Source organism: Bactrocera dorsalis, chromosome 3 (assembly GCF_023373825.1).
Source record: "Bactrocera dorsalis isolate Fly_Bdor chromosome 3, ASM2337382v1, whole genome shotgun sequence".
Lineage (NCBI taxonomy): Eukaryota > Metazoa > Arthropoda > Insecta > Diptera > Tephritidae > Bactrocera > Bactrocera dorsalis.
The window spans coordinates 49,974,036-49,988,949 of NC_064305.1; the positions used below are offsets into that span (position 1 = coordinate 49,974,036).

General features: G+C 39.8%; 1 protein-coding gene across 2 annotated transcripts; it reads right to left on the reverse strand.

Moving 5' to 3' along the window:
- Window positions 1–205: 205 nt before the first annotated feature.
- Window positions 206–1,655, reverse strand: LOC115065769 (uncharacterized). 2 transcript variants are annotated; one of them, XM_049451362.1, is made up of 4 exons: window positions 1,562–1,655; window positions 1,293–1,501; window positions 851–1,234; window positions 206–784 (listed from the first exon to the last, which is right to left on the reverse strand). In XM_049451362.1, exons 1-4 carry the CDS (start codon window positions 1,596–1,598, stop codon window positions 251–253), a joined length of 1,164 nt encoding a protein of 387 aa, XP_049307319.1. In that variant the 5' UTR covers window positions 1,599–1,655; the 3' UTR covers window positions 206–250. The 2 variants fall into 2 exon arrangements, with proteins under 2 accessions (XP_049307319.1, XP_049307318.1); XM_049451361.1 differs by having other exon boundaries at window positions 1,566–1,651.
- Between the last annotated feature and the right edge of the window lie 13,259 nt (window positions 1,656–14,914).

Sequence of the window (14,914 nt, forward strand, 5' to 3'; positions counted from 1 at the left end):
AGAAGTGCTACAATTTGAAAAAGAAAAATTGAATTTTGAAAAAGAAAAAATAAACGTAATGATGAAGCTGCGGGAAACTTTAGAAAAGTTAACCGAAAAGTAAAAAAAAAAAACAATTTAATGTAAACCTGATCTCTAATTATAATTTTTTATTACTGTTGTGACCTGTACTTGAAGTAGTTGAAATGAAATAAAATATCACATGTACATATATTTATTTACTAACATTTTTATTTAAAAAATAAAAAATTTAAGAAACAAACAACATTTTTAAATTATTTCTTTTGATAATACCTTCGTTAGTATCATTTATGTTTTCATGCATTTCAGCATCGTTTTCATTAAATATTTCGAAATTTTCCAATGGATAATTGATTTCAGAATCATTAAAATTGTTCCGCATTATTAAATTATGCAAAATTACACAAGCTAATACTACTTTTGATACCTCTTCCATATTTTGAATATCAATATGATTTAAAATTTTGAATTTTCCCCTCAAAATCCCAAAAGCTTGTTCTATGAATACCCGAGTTGAACTTAAATAATAATTAAATTGTTTCTCCTCTCTCAACAGATGTCCATTATCTCTATAAGGCGCGATCAAATATTTTGAAAGAGGATAAGCTGAGTCAGCTAAAATTATAGCATCTTTTGCAAGTTGTATCTCTCCACACGTAATTCCTTTGTATATCGGACTATTTTTCCATACGTTGGCGTCATGGCAGCTCCCTGGGTAGCCGATAAAAACATCCAAGAAACGAAATGTGCTGTCGCATATGCCCTAAACATTGCAAATGTTTTATGTTTTTAAAATAGTTCTAGCTTAACCATCACCATATGTACATACCTGCATAATAATGGAATAGTTCCCCTTTCGGTCATAGTAGCTAATTGCATCCTTCTTCGGTGTGTTTATTTTAAAATGTGTCCCATCCAAACAGCCGACTACGAAAGGAAATGCATTCGGCCGGCTCGCTTGGAAACGCTCCATTATTGTTTGCTGTTGGGAAATTGATGGCCAACATATTTCATGCTTCAACTGACAAATTGCATTGATCGTTTTAAGAAAAATTTTGTGGGCAGTCCCTTTTGAAACATCAAATTTATCTGATAATTCACGATAAGTGACTCTGCTGTTACTAAGCTTCCACAGGGTAATATGCAAGGCCTGATCCATTGAATATTCCCCTCGTGACGTTATCCAAAAAGGCTCCAAGGCGCTCTTTAATTCCTACGAAGTATATACATATATATGTGTTTATTTAGATTATTTAAATCAGAAAACTTACCGCAAATGTTTCACGAGACATCCGAAAATGTGACAAATATATGTCCGGAGGATAAAATGGAATTGTCTTGAAAAAATTTTGCGATTTCACTATCGTCCTCTTTTTTAAAATTTCAGTCAACAGCCATTTCTTTTTACGCGCAAAACTTTCTTTCCTTTTTTGTTTGTATTTCAAAAGTAAAGCACTCTCACTCTCCACCATGCTATCAACTGTTAAATTTATTAAAAAATTCATTTTAGAAACTTTTTAACTCCACTTGTTCAATTTACTTGCATGCCGCGCAAAATATTTGCAAAATATATGCATAAGTACCAGCTGAGCATCTGCAAAAAAACATCAGGGTTGCAATATTGCCGCAGTTATTTGCTTGCTCGAACATCCCCATACTTATTTAAAAGATCGTGTAGCATATGTGGCCTATATTTTTCTTCATATAAAGTCACCAATCAACACAAACAATCACATAAAAACAAGAGCTGTTACCTATCGCGAAAATTCGTCCTCAAAGAATTGCGGCTAGACGTGCCCAAGAGATTCTCTGTTTAATGAATGATGACGATGCTTTATGGATGGAAGAAGACGATGTTAATACGAAAGATGTTGGGTCAAAAGTCCATGGACACAAGGTGATTAAGTTTTGTATTTTTAATTAGCATAATTATCTATTATTTCTTGACTAGTCATTCGTTGTGTCTGTACTTTAATATTTAACTAAATGTTGATTTTATTTAAGATTATTCAATAAATCTAAGAATAAATAGAATAACCTGTTTTTTTTTCTAATGAATCCATAAAATTGGAAAATGTGTGACGTCACGAAAGGGGGGCTGCTTCAAAATGTGACAACTTGTGACAAGCATGTCGAACGAGAGTTTTAGCTAGTTGGCTGGTATGGCCGCCAGTATGCCGGTGCAAGCCTTTTGAATGGCCTCTACGTCTGCATAACGCTTTCCTTTCATGAGCAAATGCATTTTTCCGAAAAAGAAGAAGTCGCACGGTGCCATATCAAGTGAATACGCGGAGTGGTTAGTGGTTAAAATGTGGTTTTTGGTCAAATAATCGGTCACAAGCGTCCTTCAAATGTTAGATTCTGAACAATTTTTGGTCGTCAGTCAATTTGTGCGGAACAAACCGTGCACACACCTTTCGTAAGCCCAAATGTTCGGTCAAACTGCAATAAACCGATGGTTTGGAGATGTTCAATTCCATTTCCATGAATTTCAATAATGATTTCGGCTGATTTTTGATGAATTCTCGCCCAGTTTCGATGGAATTTCCGATGATTTTACAACTTATGAAGTTATCATTTATGCATTATTTACAACTTATGAAGTTAATTTTGTAAAATCAGTTGTCAAAGGGTATTGTTGAATACAGTTTACGTTTAATTGCGAAACATTTCGATTTCGGGGTTAAAATGGCAAATTAATTTATAGATATGGGTAGAGAAGGTTCCCCAGATCAAGAAAATATACATATATGTATATACAGTGACTACTGACTTATGGTTTTTGAGGCATTTGTTTTAAAAGTTCAAAAATTCAACTATTTAAAATGCGTTTTCACCGATTTATAATGAATTTAATATTTATATATAATATTTATAGAATATTTTATTCTAATTTGTTTAACTTTTATATCTACTAACACTTTACTAATTCGGTTCTACATATTTGTTTTGCAGTAAATAATGCAAAAATAACTTTAATTTCTTATTTAAAATCCATTCATTCATACAAAAAGAAAATGGCAAACAAGCAAAAAATTAGTGTTGCCATATTTTGTAATCGAATAAAAAAGTAAAAAGTATTTATTTATTTAAATATGACCTGTAAATAAATTTACAGACATACTAGAAAACAAGAGAAAACTAGCTGCTTAGGCCTTCGTCCCATTTTGTATAGATACATACATATTGTTACGAATTTACTCTTGCTAGTTTACTTTGTTAGGTTCGTATCTCTGGATTGACAAATAAAATCAACACTGTTTAATTTAATTCAACAACTCTTTATTTCACAACTCGTCTACACTATAGCAGTTTACTCTTAGCACTGATTGATTACGTTGGCGCTGCCACGGCTTATATAGCCACGCACTTCTCGCTGATGCCGACGTGTCCTTCTAGAATATCGCGTCTGGAAATTACCAGAACATACGGCTATACGGCGCCAGACGCAAGCAGACAGTCGCGGCGCCAGACTCAGCAATTGTTTAACTAGACAAGCAGACAGTGCGGCGCCAGATGTCTACAACAAGACAAATGCTATTCCATATACCTACAGCTATTGTTCATAATCAGGGATGCATATAGTAATACAAATACAACTTAATACTACTTTTTGTAACACTGCCCTCCACTAAAGCCTAATCGTCCCGATTAGGCACAAATCCTCTTGAACCAAATGGGGCGAGCCTCTCCAAATGTACTACTTTCATTTTACATCGTGCTTTCCCATTTCTTTGTATGCGGTATACCACGTCATTAAGTCGTTTCATCACCATATAGGGTCCTTCCCAGGCTGTCTGCAGTTTCGGGGACAAGCCTTTCTTTCGAAGTGGATTGTACAACAGGACCAGATCACCTTCTTCAAAACCTTTTGAATTTGCCGCTTGATCGAACCGGTCCTTCATCTTATTGCTCATAAGATGCGTATGCTGTCTTACCATTAGATGCAATTCATTCATTTCTTCCTTTAAGGCAGAACAATAATCTCCATCATTTCTTACAGCTGTAGGATTCGTTCCAAACTTAAGATCAGCAGGGAGTCGCAGATCAGATCCGAAAATAATCTTTGCTGGCGTCTCTCTACCATCCCATCTGATTGTGGGTGTAACGCTGTTGTCCGTGTCTTGTGGATGCCCAATAATGTACAGACTTCTTGGAAAATGGAAGATTCGAAATTTCTGCCTTGATCTGAGTGTAATTCGACGGGCACTCCGAACCTTGTTATCCAATTTTCTACGAACGCTTCGGCTATTGTCTTCGCTTCTTGGTTTGGTAAGGCATATACTTCTGGCCATTTACTGAAATAGTCCATGACAACCAGTAGATATTTGTTTCCGGCCGTACTGGTTGGAAACGGACCTGCAACATCCATTGCGACTCGTTCAAATGGTGATCCCACGTTGTACTGTTGTAGCCTACCGCGACTTTTGGCTTTAGGACCTTTAGCTGCCATGCACTCTACGCAATTACTTATCCATTCTGCTATGGAATCTCGACAACCGATCCAGTAGAACCGTTGTTTAATCTTCTCTATAGTTTTTGTAATTCCAAGGTGCCCTCCACTAGGTCCATTGTGATATTCTTTCAATACTTTCGGGATCATGGACTTCGGCACTATGATCAGCAGACGAGACTGTTTGCCATCTTCGCTTTCCCAGGTACGATGAAGGTATCCATTAACGAGGTTTATGCTGTTCCATTGGGCCCAATATGCTTTTGCAGTTGGACTCTCGCTACTTATTTGTTCCTTTGGTGGTCGTACCCCATTTTCTTTGGCCATTACCAGCTTTGCAAGATCAGGGTCCTCCAGCTGATTGATTCTGATGCGATGAGGAGTCCAATCATCTTCAGGTTCTATATTCAGTGATCGCACGTCGATTATACCTTCTTTTCCTTCTGATTTGGAGCAATGTTTAAATTCCAGTGGACAAGGGCGATGTGATAATGCATCCGCATTTTTGTGGTGAATCCTCTTTCGGTGTTCTGTTGGTTGTTTCCATTTTGATGGGTTTACTTTTATCTTGCAATTTCGGGCAAAGTGACCCGCTTTTCTACAGTTGAAACATCTGCCTGTTGTATTTACTCGCTGTGCAGCAATTGTCTTCAGAGTCTTCAATATTTCTTCCATCAGCGCCGGTTGTTCCATTTCAACCCTTTGTACTTTGTGTGCTGGTTTACTTAGTAGAGAAGCTGTTTCCTGTGTGAGGGCGTGCGAAACCGTTTCAGCAAACGTTCTTTTTGGCAATGCATATGTGGCGCGTTTGGTGTCCACATCACGAATTCCATTTATGAAACATTGAATTTTTACCCTCTCAATGTAATCCACAGGTGCATCTGCATTTGCCAAATGAGCCAGTCGTTCTATTTCAGTTGCGAACTCTTGCAATGACTCGTTCATTTTCTGACCCCTATTTTGCAGTTCGATCTGGTATATTTGTTTCCGGTGCTCACTACCATATCGTCTTTCTATCGCACTCATCAATGCCTCATAGTTGTCCCGTTCACAGTCTGGAATAGTCTGAAGGATTTCTGCCGCAGGCCCTTTCAATGATACAAACAAGGACGCCACTTTGTCCGCTGCATTCCAGTTATTGGCCACTGCTGTCTTTTCAAACTGAAGTTTGAAAATTTGAAATGGAATACTTCCATCGAATGTGGGTGCCTTCAATCTTTGATTATTTGTTGATGGTGCAGGGCCATGTAGTTGCAGTTCTCGCACACGATTACTTAACTGAAGAACTTCTGATTTTAAATTTTCTTCGTCATTTTTTAAAGTGCTTAATTCGTCTTCAAATTTTGAAAATTTCTCTTGCACTTGTGTATTATTTTCTGTAATCTGTTGTGCCAAACGCTTTTCTAACTGCGTATTATTTTCAGTCATTTGTTGTGTAAGGCGAGACTCTAACTGTGATGTATTTTCAGCTATTTGCGTTATTTGCTGTGCCAGACGATTTTCTGTTTGCACTACATTCTCGGCTATTTGCTGTGCCAGACGATTTTCTGTTTGCACTGCATTTTCTGTTATTTGTGATATATTTTCAGCTATTATTTGCTTAAAAGCCACTAACAGCATGTTCATGTCTGCACTTGATGATGTTCGTTGTTCTTCTACTTTTTCTTCTACCTTTGTAGAAGTTTCTGGTCCATCAAATTCGAACTCGTCCACATTAATTCCATCCGCTTCCATTGCTTCACGTAATCGTGCCTGCAGATCCGCCTTTTGCCCGCTTATCGGCAATTTACGCTCCTCCAGTTCCTTTTTCAATTGCTGAATTCTCAATTCTCCGAATTTAACCATCTTGAATTTGGATTATTTGACAATCCCACTTCTGACACCAATTGTTACGAATTTACTCTTGCTAGTTTACTTTGTTAGGTTCGTATCTCTGGATTGACAAATAAAATCAACACTGTTTAATTTAATTCAACAACTCTTTATTTCACAACTCGTCTACACTATAGCAGTTTACTCTTAGCACTGATTGATTACGTTGGCGCTGCCACGGCTTATATAGCCACGCACTTCTCGCTGATGCCGACGTGTCCTTCTAGAATATCGCGTCTGGAAATTACCAGAACATACGGCTATACGGCGCCAGACGCAAGCAGACAGTCGTGGCGCCAGACTCAGCAAATGTTTAACTAGACAAGCAGACAGTGCGGCGCCAGATGTCTACAACAAGACAAATGTTATTCCATATACCTACAGCTATTGTTCATAATCAGGGATGCATATAGTAATACAAATACAACTTAATACTACTTTTTGTAACAATATGTACATATTAATTTATTTATGTGTACATTTAAATTCTAAATTAATTTTATTAGTATAGGAGGTATTTGCTTATATTTTCGTAGTACAGTTTTGCTATAGTGGTATGCAAATCAACATTTTGCGATGTGTTGTAGCAGTTTATTAGGTATCTCACCTTTTTATATCTTTTTCGGTGTAGTTGTTGTTTAAAAAAGTCTGTGGGTGTGTGCGTCTTTTGCTAATTAATCGGCGCATTCGTTGCCTGTAATGTTTACATGGGCTGGCGTATATAAAATTTTTATGTATGAGAGTCTCTTTGACCCTACGTCTGACAATATCGCTAATATTCGCTGATTTTAAAGCGTCGGTGCATATTATTAGATTACGGCCATTGGGATTTAATTTTGCGGCTTCTTCAATTGCTATTATTTCCAAGGTGAAGATATCCGTGTTGCTAGGCAAAAACCCATTTTTGATTAGTTCGTCCCATTTTGTATAGATTCATACCAAATTAATTAACTTATGTGCACATTTCAATTCTAAATTAATTTTAGTAGTATAGGAGGTAGGTGTCTTCTTATATTTTCGTGGTCCAGTGTTGCTATAGCGGTATGCATTCTGTAGTAATAGCAAAGGTGTTTTCGACTTTATTTGAACCATCATAGTGCCAACCTTACAAGATAGGCAATAGTTAAGTAACTGTTGATCGATAGGTTATCAGTAATTAATGTCTTCGTTATCCGTTAGGTTATTTTTGTTCTAGCCTCGGGAAAAAAGTAACCTCTCTCCTCTTTCACTACACGTCGGTGTGATTAGCTTACTTGATTGATTTTGCGCATCAGTTTGGTGAGCCATCTTTTACTAAAAATAGTTTGTTTGGTTATTGTTAAGGTGTTACAAAAACTGGTTTTGTTATGCGTTTTGTTTCGTTATTCATTGGTCACAGAAAACTGGTGCAACGGTCATCGCGACACTTGCTATGGGCCATTTGTTTGGTTATTTATTGGTCACCACTGTCTGTCGTAACAGTCACTTTTCTTTATATAAAACAATTGTAATTTTTATTCTATTTATTTATATTTAATTTTTTTTGAAGTTCACATGTTTACACATAACAGTTATATTTTTCCTTTCTATTTTTATAAACTTTCACAAGTTTTTTAGGTTTAGTTTCGATATATTACCATTTATGTATATATACATTACAAAGTGGATTTTTCTTCTTGCAATCATTTTTACAAAATTTTAGTAATTTTTTTAGGTTAGCTTTTAAACATTAACATTTATATATACATATCGTCACCTGAAATGCAAAATAACGTAACTACATTTTCGGAAATTTACAGTGGCATGAAACGAAAAACGAAATAAAATGGAATAACTGAAACAAAATTTTATTATTGGTTAAAACTGGTTTATATCTGACCGCAGAACATGAAAATGTTGAACATATGTAATATTATGTATGTATGTAATTTGAAGTAAAGAAGAAGATGTAATTTGAAGTAGTGAAGCGTAATCAATAAGACACTCAATTTCGAATTTCTTGATGATACGCTATTTTGCATTTCAGGTGACGATATATACATTACTAACGGAATTTTATTCTTTACAATCAATTGTTTGGCAACATTTATGTGTGGTATTTACTAGGTTAGGTTAGGTTAGGTTAGATTGCTGATCAAGAGATTGCACATGGACTAGTAGAAGTAGTCCTTTGTGAAGCCATTGATAACGAACTCCCGTGTTCGGACTTAGATATCGGCAAACCGTTTAGTATCCAATACAAATCAGCAGAGGCGCTTAATTTCTATGCCCGCCAGGTCGGCGGGTATTCTGAAGCTATGTGCCCCCAAGTGTCTAAGTCTTGACCTCCCAAAAGCAGGGCAGTCAAGAAGGAAGTGCTGGCTAGTTTCTACTGCATCTTCTTCCAAGCAGCTTCTGCATGCGGCGTCCAGTAAGATTCCCAGTCTTACAGCATGTATGCCAATAGGGCAGTGGCCCGTCAGGAGCCCCATCATTAATGAGAGGCTAGCCTTACTAAGGGCAAAGAGATCACCAGATCTTCTGCGATCTATCTTGGGCCAAAAGGCCTTTGCGACCGCACAGGTTCCAATGCTGGACCATCGCTGACCGAGCAGTCGCGAGGTCCAGCCATCCAGTAGTAGAGAACAGGAGGATGCAGGAGCACCTACCCGTTCCCATTCTACCGATAGCGATTCTAGGGTGCCTTTCCTTGCCAGCTCATCAGCCTTGCAGTTACCTATTTACTATATTGACATTATTCTTTTGGTAAAAAGATTATATTTGGTTTATATAGAATTTATATTGTTATACATTGTATAATTTACAATACTAAATACATCTATTTCGTAACTCGTAATACTCATACAATTTGTGCATTTGGAAACTATTTAACAATAATTTTCTTAATTAATTTAGAACTATTAGTATTGAGTAGTTTTAATATTTCTTAGAAATTCGGTTTGGCTGATTGGTCAAGTTTCATCTATGATTTTTGCGTTTTTGGTTGCTATAATGGATTCATTTTTCATCACCAGTCACAAAAACGTTCAAATAGCATTTAAACGAGTTGCTAGGGCTGCTTGAGTGACTCCCAAACATTCTGTGAGGGTTTCTTATGTTTGTAGCAATCTTTATCGAAAAAGGCCACTCAGGACGTTCTTAGTCTATTTAGTCCAAATCACCCCTTTTAAATGGTACACACCACGTCTAGCTCGCAAGCTCAGGTGGTACATGGTCACCATAAACTTCCACCAAAATAGATGACTTTCGGTCATATATAATCCAAATTTTGAAACTTTGACAATGAGAAAATGGGTTTGTTGAACTTATACTCGTAGTAGCCTTAACCTTCAAGCGGGCGCGCGGTTATTTGTAACGGGAGCGGGCGCGCGTAACCGAAAAGACGTTTGAGATGAATAAAAGAAATAAAGCACTAATTATTCAGTAATTATTTATTTATTTGTACTTAGATATATTATCATTGTCCTTAAAGTCTATTTTGTCAAAAAAAGTAATTAAAATTATTAAAAATGTAATGTGTAATAACAGTAACATAAACGTAAATGTACTAAGCGTCGTCGATTCGACTACGCGCGCCCGCTTGAAGGTTAAATAGTTAATCTGCTATTTATGCGATATTTAGTAATCAAATGTTTAACTATTGAGTAATTGTTGTTAACTCACATTCTCCCACTTTATTGTAAATGTCATCAATATATTCGTCAAGTTTTGTTTTATCACCTTCAGACATTTGTAAATCACTCTTTTTTACGCATTCCGCCGACGGACTCGTCGCAATGCCTGACTACTTGTGCCTCCGCGTTGGTCTAAAGACAAATACTTGAAAATATGTTAAGAAATTTTCGGGAACCTTACACTGACAATAGTTAATTGCTCGTCCGCAAATGCTGTACAAAAATTTGTTCCATTTGTTGTTCAAAGGGTTCAGCCAACATTTTGTGATATATTTTATTTTGTTCTGGCCATGGCCATTAAACGAACAATTAGCATAATTATTGCAACCATGGTGTTGTTGAATCGTATTTTGGCAAAGGCACTACTAATGCAGTGCAATTGGCCAAGCGACGCACATTTTGTATAACTGCACACATCAGAATTTCTATCTGCAATTATGAACAATTTAGTTCTTTCTCCTCTTTTATGGATCCTAGTCGTTAACGACCTTCTTAAGAAACTAGAGGATCTGGGCTGCCGGGTGATTGCCTATGCAGACGATGTAGCACTTATGGTCAAAGAAAAGTTCCTTAGCCCCGTATATGAGCTGACGCAGGGATATCTTGACGTTGTAACCAAATGGGCGGTCGAAAGTGGACTCGCCATCAACCCGAATAAAACAGAAATGGTTTTATTCAGTAGAAGATATAAGATCCAAGTGACATCGTTGCCGCAAATGGGAGGTATTCGCCTGCAACCGGCGGATACAGTGAAGTATCTAGGACTCATCCTGGATAAGAAGCTTTCATGGAAGCTGAAGATCGAGGAGAGAGCCAAAAAGGCATCGATTGCCCTTTACTGCTGTAGAGGAGCTATCGGCGAAAGGTGGGGCCTCTCACCGCAGGTGGTCCTCTGGCTCTATGACACCAAAATAAAGCCCATAATGTTCTATGGAGTCTTTATGTGGTGGAGGGCTTTACAGAAGACCACACTTGCTAAGAAACTCGAAAGCATTCAACGGGCGGCGCTTATCAGCATGTGCGGTGCATTAAGGGCCACTCCAACCGTTGCACTTAATGCAATTCTGAACATAACGCCCGTGGACATTGCCGGAAGATGTATGGCCGCAAAAGTGGCTATTAAGCTCAGGGAATCTGGGTTCCTAAAGGAGCGTGTTTCTGAGCACTCAGACATCCTTACAAGCTTTGACTGCATCCCGGATCATCTGGATCATGGAGTCGTCATATCAAACTCCCGCGGTTTCTTCTCTACCCATATACCGAAGAGGGAGTTATGGGTGGGAAGAAGCCGTTGGAGAAGAGGGGCAGTAAGCTTCTTTACGGATGGGTCAAAGCTTAGGGGGAAGGTTGGTGGAGGGGTTTACTGTCGGAAGCTCTCTATCAGCTTTAGTTTCAGACTTCCCGACTACTGCAGTGTCTTCCAGGCTGAGGTTGCAGCCATCAAGGTAGCAGCAGATCTGCTACTCCGGAAGGTGTCCACGATACTAACCCTGAATTGATTCACGTTGCGTTCAGGGCTGGTTGAGGAGTGTCTGGCGGCACTGTCCCTGGCGGCGACAGTATTCACTATAAGGCTTGTATGGGTACCGGCCACAGCGGAATAGCGGGTAATTGCAAAGCTGATGAGCAAGCAAGGAAAGGCACCCTAGAGTCACTATCGGTAGAATGGGAGCGGGTCGGTGCTCCGGTGTCCTCTTGTGTCCTACTACTGGAAATCTGGGCCTCGCGGATGCTTGGTTAACGCTGGGCAAGCACTGGTACTTGCGCGGTCGCAAAAGCATTCTGGCCCAAGATAGATCACAGAAGGTCTAACGATCTCTTCGCCCTCAGTAAGGCTAGCCTCTTTTTAGTAGTGGGCCATTGCCTTTTTGGCACACATGCTGTAAGACTAGGAATATTACCGGATGCCGCTAGCAAAAGTTGCTTAGAAGAAGATGCGGCAGAAACTAGCCAGCACTTCCTTCTTGACTGTCGTGCATTCGGGAGGTTAAGACTTAGACACTTGGGGGCACATACCTTCAGACATCCTACCGAACTGGTGGGTGTAAATATCAAACCCCTTTCCAAATTTGTATCGGCTACCAAGCATTTTGCCGATCTGTAAGTCCGAACAAGGGAGTTATATTTTCTATGGCATCACAAAGGACTACGTATAGTCCACGCGCGATCTTTGATCAGCCATCTAACCTAACCTAACCATATTAACAGTGGCAGTAAATAAAGAACGCACAATTTGCAATTCATTCTCCAATACCCTTAATTTTTACGCACACTTTTTCGCTTTACAATCAAGTATTGCTTTTAATTACACTTTATTATCTTTTAACATTAATAAAGGACTTTTTTTGCTAAATTTATATTGGTTTTCCAAAAATACCAAATTTGCCATTAATTTCCTCGTATCCATTTATATTTCACTTGATTTTCAATAAGTAAACAAATTTCAACATCAGTTGTCTAAATGCACAAGTCTGCGGTCTGTTCTTCTTCTTTACTGGCGTAGACACCGCTTACGCGATTATAGCCGAGTCAACAACAGCGCGCCAGTCGTTTCTTCTCTTCGCTACGCGGCGCCAATTGGATATTCCAAGCGAAGCCAGGTCCTTCTCCACTTGGTCCTTCCAACGGAGTGGAGGTCTTCCTCTTCCTCTGCTTCCCGCGGCGGGTACTGCGTCGAATACTTTCAGAGCTGGAGTGTTTTCATCCATCCGTACAACATGACCTAGCCAGCGTAGCCGCTGTCTTTTAATTCGCTGAACTATGTCAATGTCGTCGTATATCTCGTACAGCTCATCGTTCCATCGAATGCGATATTCGCCGTGGCCAACGCGCAGAGGACCGTAAATCTTTCGCAGAACTTTTCTCTCGAAAACTCGCAACGTCGACTCATCAGTTGTTGTCATCGTCCAAGCCTCTGCACCATATAGCAGGACGGGAATTATGGGCGACTTATAGAGTTTGGCTTTTGTTTGTCGAGAGAGGACTTTACTTTTCAATTGCCTGCTCAGTCCAAAGTGGCACCTGTTGGCAAGAGTAATCCTACGTTGGATTTCCAGGCTGACATTATTGATGGTGTTAATGCTGGCTCCTAAATAGACAAAATTATCTACAACTTCAAAGTTATGACTGTCAACAGTGACGTGGGAGCCAAGTCGCGAGTGCGACGACTGTTTGTTTGATGACAGAGATATTTCGTCTTGCCCTCATTCACTGCCAAACCCATTTGCGTTGCTTCCTTGTACAGTCTGGAGAAAGCAGAACTAACGGCGCGGGTGTTGTGGCATACGCAAGCAGCTGTACACTCTTATAAAAGATTGTACCTGCTCGATTAAGTTCTGCAGCTCGAATAATTTTCACCAGCAGCAGATTGAAGAAGTCGCACGATACGGAGTCGCCTTGTCTGAAACCTCGTTTGGTATCGAACGGCTCGGAGAGGTCCTTCTCGATCCCGACGGAACTTTTGGTGCTGCTCAACGTCAGCTTACACAGCCGTATTAGTTTTGAGGGGATACCAAATTCAGACATCGCGGCATAAAGGCAGCTCCTTTTCGTGCTGTCGAAAGCAGTTTTGAAATCGACGAAGAGGTGGTATGTGTCGATTCTCTTTTCACGGGTCTTTTCCAAGATTTGGCGCATGGTGAATATCTGGTCGGTTGTTGATTTACCAGGTCTAAAGCCACACTGATAAGGTCCAATCAGTTTGTTGACGATGGGCTTTAATTTTTCACATAATACGCTCGATAGAACCGTATATGCGATGTTGAGGAGGCTAATCCCACGGTAGTTGGCGCAGATTGTGAGGTCTCTTTTTTTATGGATTGGGCATAGCACACTTAAATTCCAATCGTTGGGCTTACTTTCGTCCGACCATATTTTGTAAAGAAGCTGATGCATGCACCTTATCAGCTCTTCGCCGCCGTGTTTGAATAGCTCGGCCGGCAATACATCGGCCCCTGCCGCTTTGTTGTTTTTTCAGGCGGGTAATTGCTATTCGAACTTCTTCATGGTCGGGCAATGGAATGTCTGCTCCATCGTCATCGATAGGGGTATCGGGTTCGCCTTCTCTTGGTGTTGTGCGTTCACTGCCATTCAGCAGGCTGGAGAAGTGTTCCCTCCATAATTTAAGTATGCTCTGGGCATCGGTGGCTAGATCACCTTGGGGGGTTCTACAAGAGTATGCTCCGGTCTTGAAACCTTCTGTAAGTCGCCGCATCTTTTCGTAGAATTTTCGAGCATTACCCCTGTGGAGGCTGAATTTACCGACCGTAGTGCCAAAGATACCTTCTTTGCCCACCTTGGCGTTGAAGTCGCCAAGCACGATTTTGACATTGTGGCGGTGGCATCTCTCATAAGTGCGCTCCAAGCACTCATAAAAAGCATCTTTGGTCACATCGTCCTTCTCTTCCGTCGGAGCGTAGGTGCAAATCAGCGATATGTTGAAGAACCTCGCTTTGATGCGGATTGTGGCTAGACGTTCATTCTCCGGAGTGAATGATAGTACTCGGCGACGGAGTCTCTCTCCCACCACGAATCCAACACCAAACTTGCGCTCCTTTATATGGCCACTGTAGTAAATGTCACAAGGACCTACTTGTCATTTCTTGGACGGCGGTGATGTCAGCCTTTTTTTTCACGAGGACATCAACCAGCTGAGCAGCGGCACCTTTCCACTTAAGGGACCGGACATTTCAGGTGCGTGCACTCAATTCGTAGTCCTTATTTCGTTTGCCATGGTCGTCATCGAAAGAGGGGTCTCTCATCCGAGGCTGATTGTTGGTTTTCATTGGGGGTGTTTTTTTACGTGGCGGGTCCCAAACCCAGCGCACAACCCTAGGTAGGGAATATTTCGCCTTCTCACTTTAGCTCGCCTTCAAACGGATGTTCTTAGGCTACCCAGAGGATACTTGGTCAAAGA

Bases quoted from the DNA above. Each gene is read 5' to 3' on its own strand.
- LOC115065769 (XM_049451361.1), bottom strand. From the start codon at position 1,629: ATGTTTTTTTGCAGATGCTCAGCTGGTACTTATGCATATATTTTGCAA. The intron at 1,235-1,292 runs GTAAGTTTTCTG...TATACTTCGTAG, and splicing joins TGTCTCGTGAAACATTTGCG to GAATTAAAGAGCGCCTTGGA. The intron at 785-850 runs GTATGTACATAT...TGCAATGTTTAG, and splicing joins ACTATTCCATTATTATGCAG to GGCATATGCGACAGCACATT.